Below are 24,077 nucleotides of genomic sequence, written 5' to 3' on the forward strand. Positions count from 1 at the left end.
AGATGAATAAGACATTCTTTGATTGTAATTTTTATTATATATACTCAGCACAGTATTCAATGCTCATTTAATATGGCTGTGTCTGTTCATAAGTATAAAGCATTTGAGCAACACTAATTGTACATTATTACATTTCAACTGAAAAACCATTACGTGTTGAATCAATATCTTTGAAAATTTCAGATAAAAGAATTTTCTTTGGGGAAGCATACAATTATAGGTATTCAATTTTTGTCGATTTTAGGACATAACAATACTTGAGAAGGATAAACATACCTAAAATAAAGTGACATTTCAGTTTATACTTTATATTTCAATATTATTTCAACCACTTATCTATTATCTTGACATTCACATAAAAGAAAACCAAACATTAAGGATCCGAATGCAAATCATAGTGAAACTCTAGGCCTTAGTTAAATATTTCTGTATTTGAGAAGTTTATGAGTAAAAAGTAAAGATAAAATAAGCTGTCAAGTGACAGTTTACTCACTTTTAGCATAATTTTAATGTCAAGACAATACTGCACTAAAACCATATGATGCAGATAAACAATAAGCTTTTAGAAATACTAAAGAATTTAGTTCTTTGCATACAAATTTTACTGTATGGTTAATACAGGTAACATGCTTCTTAAATAATCTGTTTTCACTTTGTCTATAAAAATAAAATTGTCCTCAGTATCCCTAAATTCTTCGTTTTCTAAATAAGGCCATTATTATATAATAGGAAGTTACTGAATCAAAGGTTTAAAAAAAATCAGTGGCACAAATCAAATGTAGATGATATAACAAATCCATTGTTAGGTAAAGAATCAAGAGTACAGTAAGTACAGTGACCAGCCACACATAAGAGGTAGAATTCTTAATCACAGTTTTATAGAAAAGTTGCAGTAGTTTATATCTGTACTGTTTTATTAGCTATAGTACTTTACATTCGCTTCTCATTATTAGTTTATCAGAAGAGGAAAAAGCTCTAAGCAAAAATCTTACTGGCCCTTGTTTTGCATGTGTTATAGGGGCTACTCCTGTACACTTAAAAGCATTTTCTTAGCCAATTAAGGTAATCACGTAAATATGGCATTTATCTCATTTTAAAAAAGCCTCAGAGTTGGGAAATCTAAGTTTCTGTTCTCCCAAGAACAATAGAGGGAAAATACATAAGATGGAGGGAAATATCTCTCATTTTGTACCACTTAAGTATAAATTATAGATGAAACCATCATTGTCTCTGGATATTATTATTAAGAATTCAGCAGTACTAACCAACTGTACTCAGGTTGATCAGTTGATTGTTTTTAACTCTTACACGACATAAACAATATTACAAGTGGGTATAACCTAAAAATTCTATTTAATTCATTAAGTTACTAGTACTTGATTAAGACATGATGGCAAAGACTATAAGGTTGTTCACATTGAGTGTTGAAACTTCTGTAGGTTTTCAATTCTTTTTTGAATGCCAATAAATAAAGTGATCAGAAAGGCCATTTTATGAAAATTATAATAAAAACTAATAAATATTTATACTAATAGGGCTTATACCATATTGTACCTAAATACTTATAAATGATCATTTAAAACAATTGTTAAAAAATAAAACCTACACTTTTCTAACAATTAACTGGAAATTAATCTCATGGTTTATATTAGGATTGAGTGATTACGATAAGCCAATCAGGTTCCAGATACTTATTTATAGTTTAAGTAAACTTTATTTTGATAAGATATTCTTGTTTCCCTAAATTCTTTTATATTGACTTTATTTGTTTTTTTAATGATTTCTGAGAACTCAAGATACTTACTTAACATTAGGTCCAAATTCTTTTAGCAGTATTTCCTTCACAACTGCTGGTATTAATGTATCATCCAAGTCAGTAAATTCATTAAAACTAACATAACACTGTTGATAATATAAAAATAAAATGATTTCCCCTCATTTAAAAATCCTGTATCTTAGTTAACTATTACAGAGAACGATGTATCCTTACAGAAATTGGGAACGATCTTTATTCACTTCAAAGAGAAAATCTGTCCTATTTTTGATAAGTATGCTCTTAGTATTTTTAAGAATTATTCAAAAAGTCACCTTTTAGGAATGTAGGCTAGGTATATAAAACTAATATTTTTTGTTAATATTTTAATATATTTGATTATAAAAAAATCCCACATACCTTTTTTTCACAGCTACGTTTCTATATACATTTAGGAGATACATATGTAAAAAGAGAAAAGTTGAGTTTTTTCTAAAGATATCCATGATAATTCTCATATGATTTATAACTTGATATATTGAAAAACTTCTACAATTAATTTGTAACAGCCACATTTACAAAGAAACTTCTGGATAACAATCTTCTAAAAACATTGTTCAGTGTTAGATTTAGGCCCAAAGTTCATTTATTTAAATCACCTAATGACATTTGCAAAACTTAGGAAACTACTGTTATTAACATGGCTTCATTCATTTATACCTGCACAATATTTGCTATAAACTTAAGCACAATTGGAACAACAAGATCACTTGCAGAGATGAAAATTAAGCCTTTCCTTTCATATTTAAAATTATACTTATTTCACACTTAATGGTAATGCCTGAAAATGTTTTGGAAAAGACTGTTAATGGTCTTAACTGTAACAGTTTATTGCATTTTTCTGTCCCTTTTTGTGAATGTTAAGTACTCTGGAATTTTAAGTTCTACTTTTCCTCTTATCTTCAAATAGACTCTTCAGCATATACACTTGAATGGCGGACACTACAACCATTACTACTAAATTAACCATAGACCAGAAATTGACTCTGTCAAAGTTGCTTTCTTGTATGTTTCGGTCACGTGCTTCAAATGCTCTAAGCAGAGTCTGGATGTGACCACTTTTACTTAGTCTGGACTTGATGCTGTTGATAGATTCCTGGAGATAAATAAAATAATTTTATTGTAAAAGAATGCTCAGTAATTTTAAGTTAATTTAAAACTGCTTCACTGTACTCTTACTAGTTTAATATCTGAAAACAATTTTAATTAAGGGGTGGGTACTACTTAAGATTTACCTGAAGATCGTTACTACATAAAGTTTATGTAATAGTCCTCATGATATATTTCAATTATTGTTTATAATTATTCTAAAAGAGAACAAAGCTATTGAGAATTGAAAATATATTTGAGTGCTATAGTGCCAGTAATTTTACATACATTATCTTGTTAGACCTAACAACCATAAGAAATGTTTTTATTACAGAAATGTTCCAAGATTACATTCATAAAACAAGTTTACCAAGATGCAGTGTGAGTTGCACATGTGAAAAAACTTTTTTTAGCAGGGTCCTGGTGAGAAGTGATTTAAAAACTATAAAAGGTTTACATGAATATAAGGTAAAATTGAGATTAGAAATTATGTCAAAGTATTGATGGCATAAGTAAGAAAATAACAGAAACAGATTTTCCTGAATAGTCACCTTGCTTAAAATCCTCATTTAAAAGCAAAAATATACACAAAATTTCAGAGTGCTCTGCTAAGCCTACAAAACTACAAAGTATATTTGTCATATATGTGTATTTGTAAAGCAATGGTAATCTAGTAATGCAAATATTTTCCAGAAAAATGTGAGATTGAGATCTCCAAATGAAAAGACCATGCATAGTTCTTTTCAATATCAGATGACAGTCAAGTATAAAATTGTTTATTCAAGTTTGCTGCTGTGATAAAAATTTTTGATGGGAAGGTGTAAATGTAAAAACTCCTGAAAGATACTTTATTTTTCTTTAACAAAGACCTAAGTATTTTAAGCCATATTTAAATCTGAACTTTCTGGTCATTTTGTTGAATTGTGAATGAAGTCAATTTCTTGAGAATTCAGTGAAGTATTAATACTAATAAAATTTACAACTACTTGTATTTTGTACTTGTTGCCAATATAAATTTTAAGTGGAAGGATATATTAATATGATTGAGATTTAAAAAATAAGTGGGAAAAGACTGGATTTCTATCCATAGTAGTGAGACTATGGATGCATCATTTCCATTTTAAGCCAGTTTCTTATCTACAAAATGGAATAAAAGGGGAAAGGGAGTTTGGAGCTGGACTAATGATAACGAAATCTTCTGAATCTCAAATTCAACTAAATTTAGTATACATATGAGATGATGAGATCAAAATTGTCATGGTAAATATTCATGGTAATCAAGCTTAATCATTTCAGTTTGTAGTCACAGTTAATACCAATGTTAAAGATAAGAAAACTAACATGTTTGCTACATGCTGTTTTAAGCATTTATAGATATGCCATACCACCTTTCATCTGCACAACTCTAGAGGTGGTATCCCCAAGGGTGATAAGACACCAAGGCTTAGAGGGCTCAGTCACTAAGGAATTACCATATACGATATGATCATTTAATTTTCCAACTTAGCTAACTGATCTTACAATATGTCTCTTCTTTTATAATTTGATAGTTTTCTTAAGAAACCTCAACATGATCAAAATGTCACACTTTATAAAAAAAGCAGTTCAGGTTATGAGTATTAGAGGTTATACATTACAGTTTCAAATTTGGAATAATCACATTATTTCTCCTACAGAAAGTTCTGTAACAGGTATATATGCTGTTTATAAATATCACTGAATAAATTCTATCATTTGATTACATCTAGTTGTGGCTGAAGGGTAATAACCTTTCTCCCCAACACTGGCAATACAATCATTAGTAAATAGGTTCATATACATGCACATTTCTTTATGCATGTTTATGATAAATAAAACATAAAGCAATTCAAGCAAAGAAGATTTTACTCCTGAGGGTAGTGGTAGTTTCTGATAACTACTAGGTTTGGCTGAGTTATGTTAACAGTGTTCCCCAAATTAAACAAGTGATACCAAATTTCACGTTATAAAATCTATGTTGTGGGGGAAAATTCCTGTATATTTTAAGTGTTTAAAAATTACTCAATTTTGTGTGCAAGCATTCTGCAGATCATTATTACAGTCCTCTGAACATTCTAAGTTCTGTAGTTAAGAGCATGTGTTCAAATTTTAGTTTCCCTCTCTGTGGTTCTGTGACAGAGACAATTACCAAATATCCCTAATCCTTAATTTTCCTCATTGGAAAATGGAGATGATAATCCTCATAGAATTAAGTAAGGATTAGGTAAGAGAATGTAGATAATACCTAGCTCAGTGCCTATCACATGGTAAAGTCTCTAGATGTTAGTAACTTTTTATTATTTTATTCTAAAAAAAAAATTATACTGACCAGAATGTCTTCCAGTTTCATATCCAACATATCTGTGCCAGTAATGTATTTCTTCCAGTCCTCTTGTTCTTGCTCCTGTTCTCCCATATTATCCAGGATTAATTCAAAGAAAATCACCTTCTCAGAAATGGTGCTGAATGTATTGTCAAAGCAGAACATGTAATCACCGACTTCAGTCTCTATCCTGTATTAAAAAAAGAAACTGTCCTCAATTTTCTGTACTTCCATCTGGGATCAAAGAAAAAACTATTGTAAAAGAAGAAATAACATGATTTATAATTGGACAGCTTACTGACAGACCTCCGTAGTACTGAAAGATAATTTATAATTTCTTGAAAGCAGTAACCTGAAAATAGATATTCAAGAACTTGCAACTTAAATGTGCTTGACACTGGAGCAGGATTAAAAACCTAGACAGGATACCCCAGAGTGAACCTTAATATTTATGTATTATTTAAAGTAATTTATAATGAGTTCAACTCATGGAAACATCACTACAGACCTCCACTTTTGAGATTAATTTGTAAAGTGAGATTTTTTTTATTTTCAAAAGCAACAGATTTTCCTAAATGCTTCATTCAAGGCCCCTTTGGATTAAGTAGATAATTATAATACAGTTTACAAAGATTAGGAATGAGTTCAGTGGCGAAGAATGAGAGCATTACTCATAGTGGCATTAACTTTACTGAATAAATGCCACTCATAACTTAAATGATCTTGATCTTCACATTAAAGATAATTGGCCTAGGCAAGTTAATTTAGCAAAATAGTTTTCTAATAACTTTCTGGGGAGAGAAGTTTTAACAAACTATTTACACAGGCTAATGACATTTAATACTGCTGGCCACAAAAACAACAAAGTTCAAACTGTTTTAGGTTTTGTTGTGACTATTCACGAAGGCTCGTCTAAATTTGAAGTTTCCTTATCCAATATGCTGGATCACTTAAATTCTGAGGCAGATTACATCATTTTCTATAGCCTTCTGAGCAACATGTAATTCTCATCTTTTAAGCCATCTCCATCTCTTCCCCTACTCCTTATTTCTGACCTAGGTTTGTTTAGGCATAACATGTAAGTACTCAGCAATGTGATTTGATTTTAGCATATATCACTATTAATAAAAATAGCCAGTACTTTATAACTTTTCATAATTTACACACTGCTTTCACACATCATTTTTAATCCTATTAGAAAGTAAGCATAACTGACCTTTTCAAGGCAAGTAAAATGAGGTTCACATAGATATAAGTTTCTTGCCCACGATCACATAGCCTGTTCTAAGCATAGATGAACCTTGAACTTTTGACCTTTGGTTAACTGATCTTTCTACAATACTGCTAGAAGCCTTCTGTATTCTTTGCTGCTGCTGCTGCTGCTAAGTCACTTCAGTCGTGTCCAACTCTGTGTGACCCCACAGACGGAAGCCCACCAGGCTCCCCTGTCCCTGGGATTCTCCAGGCAAGAACACTGGAGTAGCTTGCCATTTCCTTCTCCAATGTGTGAAAGTGAAGTCGCTCAGTCGTGTCTGACCCTCAGCGACCCCACGGATTGCAGCCTACCAGGCTCCTCCATCCATGGGATTTTCTAGGCAAGAGTACTGGAGTGGCTTGCCATTGCCTTCTCCGGTATTCTCTGCAGTGTCCTTAATTATGACACACCTTTGTCTTTGGAGGCACATTTAACCTTTGATGGAACAACAGACTGGTTCCACATAGGAAAAGGAGCGCTTCAAGGTTGTATATTGTCACCCTGCTTATTTAACTTATATGGAGAGTACATCATGAGAAACGCTGGGCTGGAGGAAGCCCAAGCTGGAATCAAGAGTGCCAGGAGAAATATCAATAACCTCAGATATGCAGATGACACCACCCTTATGGCAGAAAGTGAAGAGGAACTCAAAAGCCTCTTGATGAAAGTGAAAGAGGAGAGTGAAAAAGTTGGCTTGAAGCTCAACATTGAGAAAACTTAAGATCATGGCATCTAGTCCCATCACTTCATGGGAAACAGATGGGGAAACAGTGTCAGAATTTATTGTTTGGGGCTCCAAAATCACTACAGATTTTGATGTTGATTGCAGCCATGAAATTAAAAGACACTTACTCCTTGGAAAGTTACGACCAACCTGCTGCTGCTAATCGCTTCAGTCATGTCCGACTCTGTGCGAGCCCATAGACGGCAGCCCACCAGGCGCCCCTGTCCCTGGGATTCTCCAGGCAAGAACACTGGAGTGGGTTGCCATTTCCTTCTCCAATGCATGAAAGTGAAAAGTGAAAGTGAAGTCGCTCAGTCGTGTCCAACTCTTCGCGACCCCATGGACTGCAGCCTACTAGATAGCATATTAAAAAGCAGAGACATTACTTTGCCAACCAAGGTCCGTCTAGTCAAGGCTATGGTTTTTCCAGTGGTCATGTATGGATGTGAGAGTTGGACTGTGAAGAAAGCTGATTGCCGAAGAATTGATGCTTTTGAACTGTGGTGTTGGAGAAGACTTTTGAGAGTCTCTTGGACTGCAAGGAGATCCAATCAGTCCATTCTAAAGGAGATCAATCCTGGGTGTTCATTGGAAGGACTGAGGCTAAAGCTGAAACTCCAATACTTTGGCCACCTCGTGCAAAGAGCTGACTCACTGGAAGAGACTCTGATGCTGGGAGGGATTGGGGTAGGAGGAGAAGGGGACGACAGAGGATGAGATGGCTGGTGGCATCACCAACTCGATGGACATGAGTTTGAGTGAACTCCGGGAGTTGGTGATGGACAGGGAGGCCTGGCGTGCTGTGATTCATGGGGTCGCAAAGTCAGACACAACTGAGCGACGGAACTTATCTGAACTGAAAGAAAACACTGCTATGGATATAGGGGAACAAAAAAGGAATAAAAATATTGTGACTACTGTATAATATGACCTAAGTAATTTTTCTGAGGTAAAATTTCCACTATATTCTGATTAATGGCATTGCTCTTAAAATAAGCATATAATCAATCACCTTATGTATTCTGAAAGTCAGCAGTCTTAGTCCACACATTCTCAATGAGGAGATACTGCCCCCTAGGGGTGAAAACTCATTCAAGATGTTCAGTTCAGTTCAGTTCAGTCCCTCAGTCGTGTCCGACTCTCCGTGACCCCATGAATCACAGCACGCCAGGCCTCCCTGTCCATCACAAACTCCCGGAGTTCACTCAAACTCATGTCCACAGAGTCGGTGATGCCATCCAGCCATCTCATTCTCGGTCATCCCCTTCTCCTCCCGCCCCCAACCTTTCCCAGCATCAGAGTCTTTTCCAGTGAGTCAACTTGTCGCATGAGGTGGCCAAAGTATTGCAGTTTCAGCTTTAGCATCAGTCCTTCCAATGAACACCCAGGATTGATCTCCTTTAGAATGGACTGGTTGGATCTCCTTGCAGTCCAAGGGACTCTCAAGAGTCTTCTCCAACACCACAGTTCAAAAGCATCGATTCTTCGGCGATCAGCTTTCTTCACAGTCCAACTCTCACATCCATACATGACCACGGGAAAAACCATTGCCTTGACTAGACAGACCTTGGTTGGCAAAGTAATGTCTGCTTTTTAATATATTATCAAGGTTGGTCATAACTTTCCTTCCAAGGAGTAAGCGTCTTTTAATTTCATGGCTAAATCAGCATCTGCAGTGATTTTGGAGCCCAAAAAAATAAAGTCTGACCCTGTTTCCACTGTTTTTCCATCTATTTCCCATGAAGTGATGGGACCAGATGCCATGATCTTAGTTTTCTGAATGTTAAGCTTCAAGCCAACCTTTTCACTCTCCTCTTTCACTTTCATCAAGAGGCTTTTGAGTTCCTCTTCACTTTCTGCCATAAGGGTAGTGTCGTCAGTATATCTGAGATTATTGATATTTCTCCCGGCAATCTGGAATCCAGCTGGTGCTTCTTCTAGCCCAGCGTTCCTCATGATGTACTCTGCATATAAGTTAATTAAGCAAGGTGACAAAATACAACCTTGACGCACTCCTTTTCCTATTTGGAACCAGTCTGTTGTTCCATGTCCAGTTCTAACTGTTGCTTCCTGACCTGCATACAGGTTTCTCAAGAGGCAGGTCAGGTGGTCTGGTATTCCTATCTCTTTCAGAATTTTCCACAGTTTATTGTGATCCACACAGTCAAAGGCTTTGGCATAGTCAATGAAGCAGAAATAGATGCTCTTCTGGAACTCTCTTGCTTTCTCCATGACCCAGCAGATGTTGGCAATTTGATCTCTGGTGCCTCTGCCTTTTCTAAAACCTGCTTGAACATCTGGGAGTTCACGGTTCACATATTGCTGAAGCCTGGCTTGGAGAATTTTGAGCATGACTTTACTAGCGTGTGAGATGAGTGCAACTGTGCAGTAGTTTGAGCATTCTTTGGCATTCCCTCTCTTTGGGATTGGAATGAAAACTGACCTTTTCCAGTCTTGTGGCCACTGCTGAGTTTTCCAAATTTGCTGGCATGTTGAGTGCAGCACTTTCACAGCATCATCTTTCAAGATTTGAAATAGCTCAACTGGAATTCCGTCACCACTAGCTTTGTTTGTAGTGATGCTTTCTAAGGCCCATTTGACTTCACATTCCAAGATGTCTGGCTCTAGATCAGTGATCACGTTATCGTGACTATCTTGGTCGTGAAGATCTTTTTTGTACAGTTCTTCTGGGTATTCTTGCCACCTCTTCTTAATATCTTCTGCTTCTGTTAGGTCCATACCATTTCTGTCCTTTATCGAGTCCATCTTTGCATGAAATGTTCCCTTGGAATCTCTAATTTTCTTGAAGAGATCTCTCGTTTTTCCTTTTCTGTTGTTTTCCTCTATTTCTTTGCACTGATCACTGAGGAAGGCTTTCTTGTATCTCCTTGCTATTCTTTGGAACTCTGTATTCAGATGCTTATATCTTTCCTTTTCTCCTTTGCTTTTCGCTTCTCTTCTTTTCACAGCTATTTGTAAGGCCTCCTCAGACAGCCATTTCGCTTTTTTGCATTTCTTTTCCATGGGGATGGTCTTGGTCCCTGTCTCCTGTACAATGTCATGAACCTCCGTCCAGAGTTCATCAGGCACTCTATCTATCAGATCTAGTCCCTTAAATCTATTCCTCATTTCCACTGTATAATCATAAGGGATTTGATTTAGGTCATATCTGAATGGTCTAGTGGTTTTCCCTACTTTCTTCAACTTAAGTCTGAATTTGGCAATAAGGAGTTCATGATCTGAGCCACAGTCAGCTCCTGGTCTTGTTTTTGCTAAATGTATAGAGCTTCTCCATCTTTGGCTGCAAAGAATATAATCAATCGGATTTCGGTGTTGACAATCTGGTGATGTCCATGTGTAGAATCTTCTCTTGTGTTGTTGGAAGAGGGTGTTTGCTATGACCAGTGCGTTCTCTTGGCAAAACTCTATTAGCCTTTGCCCTGCTTCATTCCGTGCTCCAAGGCCAAATTTGCCTGTTATCCGGGTGTTTCTTGACTTCCTACTTTTGCATTCCAGTCCCCTATAATGAAAAGGACATCTTTTTTGGGTGTTAGTTCTAAAAGGTCTTGTAGGTCTTCATAGAACCGTTCAACTTCGGCTTCTTCAGCGTTACTGGTTGGGGCATAGGCCTGGATTACTGTAATACTGAATGGTTTGCCTTGGAAACGAACAGAAATCATTCCGTCATTTTTAAGATTGCATCCAAGTACTGCATTTCGGACTCTTTTGTTGACCATGATGGCTACTCCATTTCTTCTAAGGGATTCCTGCCCACAGTAGTAGATATAATGGTCATCTGAGTAAAATTCACCCATTCCAGATGACCATTTAACTCATTCAAGATGGGCCCCCCAAAAAAGCTATAGTATTGCTTCAAAACTCAATCCTACTGACAAAATCCTATTCCATAGTATTAGTATTATAATTTTCTCTCATTATGTTTTCTTGGGCATATCACAAGAAGGATGAGCTCTTGGAAGGTACACAAAACGTGCAGGAATAGTGCTACAAAATGCGAGAAAATACTTGTAATAGGAGGACTTCTGAATGATTGATCACTTGATCTAGAAGTCATACGGCAAGAGGCCTACACAGGCCAAATGATGCCATTGGCTCTCTTGTGGATGTTATACATTTGATCTGCAATTTCTGAGGTGCCTTGCTTTATTTTCTATAGCCTTCTGTGATCTTCATCTTTTAAGTCAGTCTTCTTTTTCTTCCCCCTATTTATGATTTACTATGTTTAAGAATAAGAGATGACTACTCAGCAATGTGACTGGATTTTAGTATATATACTGTAAATAAAAATAGCCACTACTTACAGACATGCGTGCTCAGTTGCTTCAGTTGTGTCCAACTCTGCGATCCCACGGACTGTAGCCCACCAGGCTCCTCTGTCCATGGGATTGTCCAGGCAAGAATACTAGAGTGGGCTGCCATTTCCTTCTCCAATACTTATATATCCATTCATAATTTACACACTTTTATACATTTTATCTCTGTTAATCTTTAAATTTTGGGGGAAGACTTAAGTTCTGGTATGAGTTAGGGTAATAACTAGTAGTTTAGAAAAATGGTATATATGACAATTCTGGACAAATAGGTATTACTTAAGCTCTTTCACTTTTCATTTTCATGCATTGGAGAAGGAAATGGCAACCCACTCCAATATTCTTGGAGAATCCCAGGGACCGGGGAGCCTGGCGGGCTGCCGTCTATGGGGTCGCACAGAGTTGGACATGACTGAAGCGACTTAGCAGCAGCAAGCTGTTTAAGGCTCTGTCTGGAGACATTTTTTACTAACCTTGACTTCTGGAAGGACAATATTTGTTTCAAAGGTTTAAGAAAAAACTGTTTCAGTGGCATAACAGATTTGCTTTTAAAAAGTTAAGGGACTTCCCTGGTAGTCCAGTGGTTTAGAATCCACCTACTAATGTAGGGCACCTGGGCTCAATCCCTGGTCTGGGAAGATTTCACATGCCACATAGCACCTAAGCTTGTGCATCACAACTACCAAGCCTGCACACTCTAGAGCTTGTGCTTTGCAACAAGAGAAGCTACTGCAATGAGAAAGAAGCCAGAGCACGGCAACAAAGAGTAGCCCACAATTAGCAAAAGCTGGTGCATAGCAATGAAGACTCAGCACAGTCAAAAATTAATTTTTTGAAAAGTTAATATAGCTAAAGATGAAATTTTCATTTTAGTTTTTAGAAAGTAGATTTGTAAATTTGGTATAGTGATTAAGAGTGAATTGCTGACTGGTTTTAAATCCTGGCTTTGCTGTTCATTAGTTATGTAACCTGCAGCAATTTACTTAACTGCTTTATGCGTCAATTCCTTCATTGGTAAGATGATAGTAAGGACTATTGGGAAGAATTAAAAAAAAAATACACGTTAAGTGCTTAGAACAGTGACCTGGCATATCAAAACTCTTATAAACTCATTCTTTTTTCCCAGTGGTTTAATGAGAGATAATTCTATGTGGTCACTCACCTAGAGCCAGACATGCTGCAGTGTGAAGTCAAGTAGGTCCTAGGAATCATTACTACAAAGCTAGTGGAGGTGATGAAATTTCACCTGAGCTATTTAAAATCCTAAAAGATGATGCTGTTAAAAGTGCTGCACTCAATATGTCAGCAAATTTGGAAAACTCAGCAGGGGCTACATGACTGAAAAAGGTCAGTTTTTCATTCCAATTTAAAGAGCAATGCCAAACTACCATATAGTTACATTCATTTTACATGCTAGTAAGTTTATGCTCAAAATCCTTCAAGCCAGGTTTCACCAGTATGTGAACTGAGAAATTCCAGATGTACAAGCTGGGTTTCAAAGAGGCAGAGGAACCAGAGATCAAATTGCTAATACTGTTGGATCACAGAGATATCAAGAGAATTACAGAAGAACATCTGCCTCTGCTTCATTGACTACACTAAAGCCTTTGACTGTGTGGGTCACAACAAACTGGAAATTTCTTGAAGAGCTAGGAGTATCAGACCACCTAACCAGGCTCCTGAGAAACCTGTATGTGAGTCAAGAAACAATAGTTAGAACCAGACAGGGAACAAGTGATGGGTTCAATATTGGGAAAGGAGTAAGACAAGACTATATATTGTCACCCTGCTTATTTAACTTTTAAGCAGAGAGCATCATGTGAAATGCCAGGCTGTATGAATCACAAAGCTGGAATCAAGATTGCCAAGAGAAATATAAACCTCAGATATGCAAATGATACCACTCTTCAGATGAAAGAAAGTGAAGAGGAACTAAAGAGTCTTGATGAAGGTGAAAGAGGAGAGTGAAAAAGCTAGCTTAAAACTCTATATTCATAAAACTAAGATCAAGGCATCTAGGCCATTACTTCATGGCAAAGAGATAGGGAAAAAGTTAGAAATAGTGACAGATTTTCACTACTTTGGCTCCAAAAGCACTGTGAATGGTGACTGCAGCCATGAAATTAAAAGACACTTGCTTCTTGGAAGGAAAGCTATGACAAACCTAGACAGCATATTAAAAAGCAGAGACATCACTTTGCTAACAAAGGTTTGTATAGTCAAAGCTATGGTTTTTCCAGTAGTAATGTATGGATGTGAGAGTTGGACCATAATGAAGTCTGCCGAAGAATTGATGCTTTCACATTGTGGTGCTGGAGAAGACTCTTGAGAGTCCCATGGAGTGCAAGGAGCTCAAACCAGTCAATCCTAAGCGAAATCAACCCTGAAAATTCACTGAAGGACTGATGCTGAAGCTCCAATACTTTGGCCACCTGATGCGAAGAGCTGACTCACTGGAAAAGACCCTGATGCTGGGAAAGATTGAAGGCAAAAGAAGGGAGTGGCAGAGGATGAGATGGTTAGATGGCATCATTGACTCAATGGCCATGAATCTGAGCAAACTCTGGGAGATAGTAGAGGACAGAGGAGCCTGGTCACAAAGAGCTGGACACAACTTAGCTACTGAACAACAATTATTTGTAAGAAAGCAGTAACATACCTTTTCCCCCTCTAATCTCTAAATGAAAGCAGAAAATGGGAGAGTAATTAAAATTGATAGAAATTCTATACATTTTCTATATTATGAAATTTAAAGATGAACTTCATTTTTAGCTCTTGTTTGTATACCTATCAAAGAGAAAGCATAGTTAATTCTGGTATAGCCACCTTAACTGACTTAAAATTACCACTTCTGATTTTATTTATCAGTAGTTTATGCAATTTTTTTTAGAACTCTGCATAGGTAAAATGGCATTTTCGAAAGCACACTAAAATGAGTATCTTAGAAAACTATGGTTGAGACATTTTCCCACCTCGTTCACTCATACATGTATTCATATACTGAGTAACAATTATATGCCAGGTACTTTGGTTAACAAAGACCAGTGATTATAAATAGCTAGTACTTACATAGTGCTATGTGCTAGAGATGTTCTAAGCACTGTATAGTAGAAGCAAGAATTTTGGTTCATTCTGCTTCCTCCTAATAAATGTATATCCCTGCAGTCTTATTTAACTTCTCTAAGCCTCCCTGTCTGTAAAATGGGAATTGGAGAATCAAAGAATCTATCTCTCACAGTGGGTTGGAACGATTAATTTAGAAGCATATAAAGTGAAAAGTCTAGTTTATGGCAAATATTGGACACTCCATATGTGATTTTCTTATTCCTATATACTCACAGTTTAAACACAGTAACAATACTGAGTAAACAGAGTGCTACAGTAAAATAATACAATGAGACGGAAATACTGGTGAGATGAAAAAAAGAGAAATGAGATACAATATATGGCCTTTTATCAAATTTTAAACTCAGAATTATAAAAAGCATTTTCTATAGGGTTTCCAGTGGTCAGATCTTTTACTTTCAGGTCTTCTAATTAAAAAGAGTGACATTTGAAGAAAATAAAAATTTACACACACACACACACAAAGATGTATCACTGTACTGTTGTTTTAAGAAAACTACTGACAAAAATGATATAGCCAGCAGTTCAAGATATATACCTGGAATAGTAACTTATAACAGAAAAAGCCTGTGGTGGCCAGAAAGGCAAGGTTTTAAAATGCCTCAGTAGATTGAATGCAGTACCTGTGGAATACGCATCTCATTAACCAAAGCAAAGCAAAAACTCAGTCAGTCAAGATCAAAAGAAAATGCTTAAACAAAAAGATAAAAGATGAACTGATGACACTTTAAGATAGATCACCGAAAAGGACTGTTTAAAATGTTCATATGGAATCATTTAATGCTAATATTTAGTATCAAATGTGCTAAATTTCCCTGTTCCCACTGGTATTCAGATCATGGAACCCAACTAAGAGATTACTTACGTGTGAACTCCATCTGATTTTCTTTGTTCAAAAACTAAGGTTTTTCCTTCTGGAGAAGCAAGATGGAAATCAATATCTAATCCTGCTCCATCTAAAACCTGCAGAAAGGCAAAGAAAAGAAGAGCACATTTTACAAATGCTGAAAATAAAAAGTAGATCATATGATGAAAAGATTTCTAAACCTTAACAAGGGTAAGAAGGTCAACACACTCATGTTAGAGCTAGAAAGGAAAGACCATTTTTTTCCGTTACATTCATTTTTGGAACTTGTCCCTTTCTTGCCATTTCCTGCTGCCATCACTTAAATTTAGGTCTTATGAATATTACTGAAATAATCTCCCTAAAACAGTACCTTCATCGAGAAGCCCTATGGATTAGAAAGAAACAGAAAGGAGTTCAATTTGTAGACCTTTTTCCTTCGGCAATTTAGGGTTTGCTATGTAACTTTTCTGAGTGTGTTTCCTCCTCAGTATTAGCTACTTCTCAGCCTGAAGAAGACGTTTATGATCTGATTCCAACTGACTATTTCAACACATCACCTATTATTTCCCAGTATGAATTGTGTATTCCAAGTAGGCTATTTACTTACTGGCTAAATAATTCAGCTTGTCCTGAATCTGAATTTCAAAATGTCCTGATGATGATGATGGCACCTAACAATTATGGTTTATGCCACACATTGTTTTAAGTGCTTTATGTGGATTAATTTATTTCTCACAACAACTCTAAAAGATAGGTTCTATTATTGTTTTCATTTTAGCCAAAACAACCAAAAGAAACACCCCCTTCCTCAAGAAAATTTTAAAAACCCTCAAAAAACAGGCACAGAGAAGGTTGCCTAAGGTGAGATGGTAAATAAGTGGTATGGTCAAAATGTGAATTTAGCAATCTAACTTCAAAGGCTACTCTTTTTTTATATAACTCCATTTTCTTTTCTTCATGGCTTTAATGGAATAATAGATTACCTATTCTTGTGCTCTACTTACTGACCAACAGAACTGGTTTCAAGTGGCTAGCTAAATATATACAATTCTTTTTCCTCTTTAAATCCCAGTGAAATGAAGAAAAGATAGTAAAACATAACAATACTAGAAATCTAGGAAATCTGTTAACAGATTTGAAGAGTAAGAAATTTCTAGAGATATTCCACTGAGCAATACATCTAGCTACCAATATCTATTAATCTCAAAATTCTAAAAACAGAAACACCAAATATTTGCTGAAACGAATGCCCTCTTTTTCATGTTACTAGCTTTTCTCAGAGGATCAAATTTTGGAAAATAATGTAAACAGATTTAAAAATGTTTTCTCAGATAAATGTAATATATATCCTCAGAGAAATTTAAAATTTTATATAGAATGTAAAAATCGATAAAAGATGAAGATGCTTATATGAAAAATTCTTAGAAAAACCCAAAATGTGACCGCCCAAATAAAGCCCTAATGAATAAAGCCTTAACAACAGCAGAATAGACATGGATGGAGTCTAAAAATCAGAGAAAAGGAGCCAAGGAATTCTCAGAACAAAGCAAAAAAGTACAGATAAGAATGCAGGAAATGATAAGACCTTTATGAAGGACGGAGCTAAAGATTTCAAATAACCACCTAATAAGCATCCTACTGACTTTTCCAAAGGATTTGAAAAGAACCACCTAGAAACTGAAGTAGTAGTAGTAGAGAACTATAAAATAACAAGAACAGGGATGGCATCAGCATTCTTGCACATACACTAGATGTAAAAATCACAAAGGAGTCATGTAGTCAATGTTCCCAAGTAAAATAATTTTATTAATGAAGAGAAAGCAAAATATAAAACCATTTTCTGATATCTAAGGAGTCAAAACATTCTAAAATTACTCATTTCTCCTCCAAAACCCCAAAATCATATCCATTAAATAAAAAAATAAGTGCTATGACAAAATTCATGCGATGAGTTGACTCACTGGAAAAGACTCTGATGCTGGGAGGGATTGGGGGTGGGAGAAGGGGACGACAGAGAATGAGATGGGTGGATGGCATCACCGACTCGATGGACATGAGTTTGAGTGAACTCCGGGGGTTGGTGATGGACAGGGAGGCCTGGCGTGCTGTGATTCATGGGGTCGCAAAGGGTCGGACACGAATGAGTGACTGAACTGAACTGAACTGGTGATAAAATTAATCATAGTCTTCAGTGAAGCAAAAGATATTATTGGTAATGGACTGGCATGCTTAAATGGCATTTAAAAATATAGAAGCTAATTTTAAAATATACAAAGTACCTATTTAAAGTAAACAATACCATAAATCTAAACTTCCTAATGATTTCAATGGATCAGGATGAACGAGTCACACTTTCCTCTGTCTGTCATAGTCTTTCAGTCCCTCAAAGATATTCTTCAGTCTTCTGCCTCAAAGCCTTGGATTGCCACATGCTGTTCTTACCTATCACCTTGGTTCACCCCCTTATCCCTAGTAAGCCTAAATTCTTGAACTCTACTTCTAAGATGTCTTCTTTCAATTTCCAGATAAAATCAAGTCCTTCTATTAAACATTCTCATACCTTATGCAGTTAGCTTCCTAGCAACAGAAACCAGATTGATTATATTCTTTGCAGTCAAAGATGGAGAAGCTCGAAACAGCAAAAACAAGACTGGGAGCTGACTGTGGCTCAGACTTAAATGGAAGAAAGTGGGGAAAACCACTAGACCATTTAGGTATGACCTAAATCAAATCCCTTATGATTATACAGTGGAAGTGAGAAATAGATTTAAGGGAATAGATCTGATAGACAAACTGCCTGATGAACTATGGATGGAGTTTCGTGACACTGTACAAGAGACAGGGATCAAGAACATCCCCAAGAAAAATAAATGCAAAAAAGCAAAATGGCTGTCTGAGGAGGCCTTACAAATAGCTGTCAAAAGAAGAGAAGTGAAAAACAAAGGAGAAAAGATATACCCATTTGAATGCAGAGTTCCAAAGAATTAGCAAGGAGAGATAAGAAAGCCTTCCTCAGCGTTCAATGCAAAGAAATAGAGGAAAACAATAGAATGGGAAAGACTAGAGATCTCTTCAAGAAAATTAGAGATATCAAGGGAACATTTCATGCAAAGATGGGCTCGATAAAGAACAGAAATGGTATGGACCTAACAGAAGCAGAAGATATTAAGAAGAGGTGGCAAGAATACACAGAAGAACTGTACAAAAGAGATTCACAACCCAGATAATCACGATGGTGAGATCACTCACCTAGAGCCAGACATCCTGGAATGTGAAGTCAAGTGGGCCTTAGAAAGCATCACTACGAACAAAGCTAGTGGAGGTGATGGAATTCCAGTTGAGCTCTTTCAAATCCTGAAAGATGATGCTGTGAAAGTGCTGCACTCAATATGCCAGCAAATTTGGAAAACTCAGCAGTGGCCAGAGGACTGGAAAAGGTCAATTTTCATTCCAATTCCAAAGAAAGGCAATGCCAAAGAATGTTCAAACTACCACACAGTTGTACTCATCTCAAACGCTAGTAATGTTCAATATTCTCCAAGCCAGGTTTCAGCAATACATGAACCGTGAACTTCCAGATGTTCAAGCTGGTTTTAGAAAAGGCAAAGGAACCAGAGATCAAATTGCCAGCATTCGCTGGATCATTGAAAAAGCAAGAGAGCTCCAGAAAAACATCTATTTCTGCTTTATTGACTATGCCAAAGCCTTTGACTGTGTGGATCACAATAAACTGTGGAAAATTCTGAAAGAGATGGGAATATCAGACCACCTGACCTGCCTCTTGAGAAACCTGTAGGCAGGTCAGGAAGCAACAGTTAGAACTGGTCATGGAACCACAGACTGGTTCCAAATAGGAAAAGGAGTACGTCAAAGCTGTATATTGTCACCCTGCTTATTTAACTTATATGCAGAGTACATCATGAGAAACGCTGGGCTGGAGGAAGCACAAGCTGGAATCGAGATTGGTGGGAGAAATATCAATAACCTCAGATATGCAGATGACACCACCCTTATGGCAGAAAGTGAAGAGGAACTAAAAGTGTGAAAAAGTTGATTTAAAGTTCAACATTCAGAAAATTAAGATTATGGCATCCGGTTCCATCTCTTCTTGGCAAGTAGAGGGGGAAACAGTGGAAACAGTGGCTGACTTTATTTTGGGGGGCTCCAAAATCACTGCGGATGGTGATTGCAGCCATGAAATTAAAAGACACTCACTCCTTGGAAGGAAAGTTATGACTAACCTAGACAGCATATTAAAAAGCAGAGACATTACTTTGTCAACAAAGGTCCGTCTAGTCAAGACTTTCCAGTAGTAATGTATAGATGTGAGAGGTGGACTATAAAGAAAGCTGAGTGCAGAAGAATTGATGCTTCTGAACTGTGGTGTTGGAGAAGACTCTTGAGAGTCCCTTGGACTACAAGGAGAGCCATCCAGTCCATCCTAAAGGAAATCAGTCCTGGGTGTTCATTGGAAAGACTGATGTTGAAGCTGAAACTCCAACATTTGGCCACCTGATGCGAAGAGCTGACTCATCTGAACAGACCCTGCTGCTGGGAAAGACTGAAGGCAGGAGGAGAAGGGGACGACAGAGGATGAGATGGTTAGATGGCATCACCAACTCAATGGACATGAGTTTGGGTAAACCCTGGGAGTTTGTGATGTTCAGGGAGGCCTGGCATGGGGTTGCAAAGAGTCAGACACGACTGAGCAACTGAACTGAACTGAACTTGTATTAATTTGATTAACATCTATCCCCTTACTAAACTTCATGAGTACACAGACTATACTATTACTCACCATTGTTTCTGCAGTACCTAGCATAAAGCTTACAGAAACTAAGCACTCAATAGTAAAAAAATTAAATGAATGATCTATTTTACTCTTAAGATATGTATGTGTTGACATTTAAAAATTCCAAGAACTTAATATATAATGGGACTGGTCAGTTACCCTAAAAGTGGCCTCTTAAACCTGAAAAGTGTAAAATAGTTAAAATTTTTAATATATCACAGTAAACAAGGGCAGTGTCTAGAAAGTCTGTTACCTGACATTTTAAAAATGAAGACAAAACCCAGTAGCTTGTAGTTATTGGGAAATTAATCACAGCGTTGGAAAATGCAAAGGGTTGAAGATTGCTACCCTACAAACCCTTGCAACATTGTCTAGGACCACAGACACCAAGTGATTTTAATTCTTTCCTTAATCAAAACAGTTTAGGCAGACTGCTTTAAGGGAACAGTCTTTTTGAGTGATTAAAGATGCCAAGTACTGATTAAAGCTAACCCACTATATATAAAACTTGAAAAATGTAAACATAAAAAAGCTAACATATATTGAATATTTACTATCTGTGGAGTGGTGCATGAACACTTATTGTCTACTGTGTCAAATCAACTCTTACTATTATTGTCAATATTTTACAAGTTTGGCGTTAAGTAACTTGCTCAAGATCACAGAGGTCGTTAGTGCCAGAGTCAAGATTTTGACCTAGGCATTTATTTTCTCTACAATTGGAGCTGTTAATCCTAAGAGGTCAGTAGTTTACCTTTATTTATTTTTTTTAGGCCATGCTGGCATCTTAGTTCCATGACCAGGAATTGAACACAAGTCCACTGCAGTGGAAGCGTGAAGTCATATCCACTGGACTGCCACAGAAGTCCCAATTTCTTTCCTAATACCTGGGTAAATACTGATGAACAATAAAACTTGTTTCCTTATCTGGACTATTTTTCTAACCCTGTAGTTGGTTTCCTTACCTCTAATTTTGCCCTCCTTAAATCTATATTCCACACTGTAAAACATTTTTGACTGTTACCACATTGCTTAATCTTCAATAGCCCTTATACAGACAAAGGTCAAAACTACTCAGCATAGCACACAAGCTCAGATTCATGATCCAGCCTCCTGACCTCTCCAAACTCTTTTTCTTCTATTCTCACCCTAGACTTTACAGTCTTAAGAGGTCCAGCCCTTAAGATCAGCACTTGTAGTGTCCAGTACATATTGCCCACTGCTAGAACACTAACACTGTGCATTTTCAGAAATGCCTATTCATTTTGTTCCTTTTCCTAGAATCCCCTTCCTCCCTGCATTCCTCTTTCACATAAGCATGTTTCTAGGTTCCTATTTATTTTCTCCAGGAACTCTTTTCTGAAAACCCAGAGAAGTCCTTCTCCAACAGCATATAACCATACTTTATTTTCCAGGCAAGAACACTGGAGTGGGTTGTCATTTCCAACTCCGGAAATCTTCCCAACCCAGGGATCCAACTTGCCTCTTCTGAGTCTCCTGCATTGGCAGGCAGATTCTTTACCACTCTTCTACCTGCGAAGCCCCTGTTTATAAGCCAGTAACCTTTAAATATTAAGATCCCTGAAAAGGGCTCTTTCCTTTGTCTCCTCCTCTATGTCCTTAATGCCAGGCATTACTAGCATGTGGTAAATCTTCAGTAAATTAACTTTTGAACTGAACTGGAAATCAGGAAATGCTGAGTTCCTGCCTCAGCTTGGCTCACTAACTGTGTAATTTTAGATACTTTATGCTTACCTTATGCATCTATGCTGCCGCAGCTTAGTTGCTCAGTCGTGTCTGGCTCTTTGCGACCCCATGGACTGCAGCCTGCCAGGCTCCTCTGTCCAAGGGGATTCTCCAGGCAAGAATACTAGCGTGGGTTGTCATGCCTTCCTCCAGGGGATCTTCCCAACAGAGGGATCGAACCCTGGTCTATCGCATTGCGGGCAGATTCTTTGTCCTCTGAGCCACCAGGGAAGCCGTATTCATCTATAAATAATCTAGTTCTAAAGTTTCTTCAGATGAAGATTCTAAATAACTTTATTTTGCTCTAAATGTGACAGTACCTGTTATTGAAAAAGATTCTCTACATCAACTATAAAAAATTTACATCCGATTAAAAATTAATGTTAATTAACATGAAAAAAGTTGAAAGATGAACCACATCAAGACATTTTTCTTTTTTTTGCAGTGCTACCTAGAAACATCGAAATTTGCGTTGTGGAGCTAACGATTTCTTCTAAGAAATTACCCTCTACCAGAGTGACTACATAAAGTAAGGCAATTCCCTATAACATCATGCTGTTATTAAAAATAAAATAATGATATGGGAGAAATGCTTAGAATGCTGAAGAAAAGATTACACAGCTTTAATATACAATTAGATCTTATTTGGTTTTTAAATAATGGGTATATATATAACTAAGAGGGCCTCCCTGTTGGCTCAGTGGTAAAGAATTCGCCTGCCAAGGCAGGAGATACCGGTTCGATCCCTGGGTCAGGAATATCCCCTGGAGAAGGAAATGGCAACCCACTCCAGTACTCTTGCCTGATAGAAGCCTGGAGGGCTACAGTCCATGGGGTCGCAGAGTCGGAGACAACTTAACGACTGAGCACACGCACGAACAGAGACACACACATACAATTGGGAAGGAAATTCATCATTAAACACACCAATAGCCCCTTTCAAAATATTCCAAAATAGGATTTAGTGATAATCGCATGGTCACAATTCAAAAATCCTTAACTGAAGAAGTAACAGTATAGATTTATAATACCGAAATTAAGTGAGGGTTGGGGGTGGTGATTAAAGCAACTATCATTTTGTCCAGTGATTAAACAGAACGTGTATTAGGCCTGAATTGTGAAATTTCCGGTACTGGCGCGCGTAGTGGCTCAAAAGACATGGACGAATCATTAAACAAAGAGAAAACCCACCGACATCACCAGAACTGGCCTCTATCCCACCGAAGGAAAGGGGAGAGGGCGGGTAGTCAATTCCAGATCCCGCCTAACTTCTAGTCCCCAGCCCCTGGAGAGCAGCGCCTCGCGAGCCGGCGCGCAGCTCCCCGGCTTCCGGGCGGCCCTCGCCTCTTTAGCAGCCGGGCGGTCCCCAAAAACTTTCTCAGCGGGTGAGAGGAGACGACGTGCAGTTAGGCTAAAGGAAGGAGGCTGGCTCAACATCTACACTTACTTGGTACTCGATCTCCAGCGAGGCCTTCAGGGGCATGGGCTGGTAGAAACACTCCTTCTGACCCGCCGGAAGTGTGAACGTGAAGTCGCTGTCTAAGGAGGGAGTGAAGCCGGCCGCCCAAGGCAGCAGCAGAGCTGCCAAGAGGACCACGGGGAAGGGTAGCCAGATCTTATCGCCCATCCCGGCCTGGGCGATCTCGGGCTGGGAAAGGCGTTGAGAGGCGTGGGTTATCGGCGCTTATGCTCCGCTTTTCCTTCCAGGACTCCTCGTGGTTGGCAGGCAAACCTGGAGCCTGAAAAAGCTCCAGGTGAAGGCCTGGGCGGAGGGGCGTTTCTCAGAGAGGGAAACGCCAGTCTACAAAGCTTAGGGACTGAAGGCGGAGCTCGCAGTCCTTTTCCACACCCTCCTAGGTCTTGGTTCCCTCAGGCACCGCGCCAGCGCGGACCGCCTGACACCCAGACCTCCGCAGCTTCCCATCGCGGGCCTCACACCAATGGGCGTCTTGGTGGTAATTGTGGGAAATGTAGTTCTGGGTCGGCAGGCTCGGACGCGCTCCCAGACCACAA

General features: G+C 37.8%; 1 protein-coding gene across 1 annotated transcript; it reads right to left on the reverse strand.

Annotated features, from left to right (window-relative positions):
• Window positions 1-14: 14 nt before the first annotated feature.
• Window positions 15-24,005, reverse strand: TMED5 (transmembrane p24 trafficking protein 5). The gene is made up of 4 exons (XM_055403948.2): window positions 23,512-24,005; window positions 15,545-15,642; window positions 5,250-5,433; window positions 15-2,909 (listed from the first exon to the last, which is right to left on the reverse strand). The coding sequence occupies exons 1-4, from the start codon at window positions 23,689-23,691 to the stop codon at window positions 2,691-2,693; spliced, it is 681 nt and encodes a 226-aa protein (XP_055259923.1). The 5' UTR covers window positions 23,692-24,005; the 3' UTR covers window positions 15-2,690.
• Window positions 24,006-24,077: the final 72 nt, after the last annotated feature.

This window comes from Moschus berezovskii, chromosome 4 (genome assembly GCF_049115385.1).
Source record: "Moschus berezovskii isolate FMDL1 chromosome 4, NW_MosBer_1.0, whole genome shotgun sequence".
In the NCBI taxonomy this organism is placed as follows: Eukaryota; Metazoa; Chordata; class Mammalia; order Artiodactyla; family Moschidae; genus Moschus; species Moschus berezovskii.

Coding starts and splice junctions, on each gene's coding strand:
- TMED5 (XM_055403948.2), bottom strand. CDS start 23,691: ATGGGCGATAAGATCTGGCTACCCTTCCCCGTGGTCCTCTTGGCAGCT. Junction 15,643..23,511: donor CGCTGGAGATCGAGTACCAA/GTAAGTGTAGAT, acceptor GCCTTTCTGCAG/GTTTTAGATGGAGCAGGATT. Junction 5,434..15,544: donor AAATCAGATGGAGTTCACAC/GTAAGTAATCTC, acceptor TTTTTAATACAG/GATAGAGACTGAAGTCGGTG.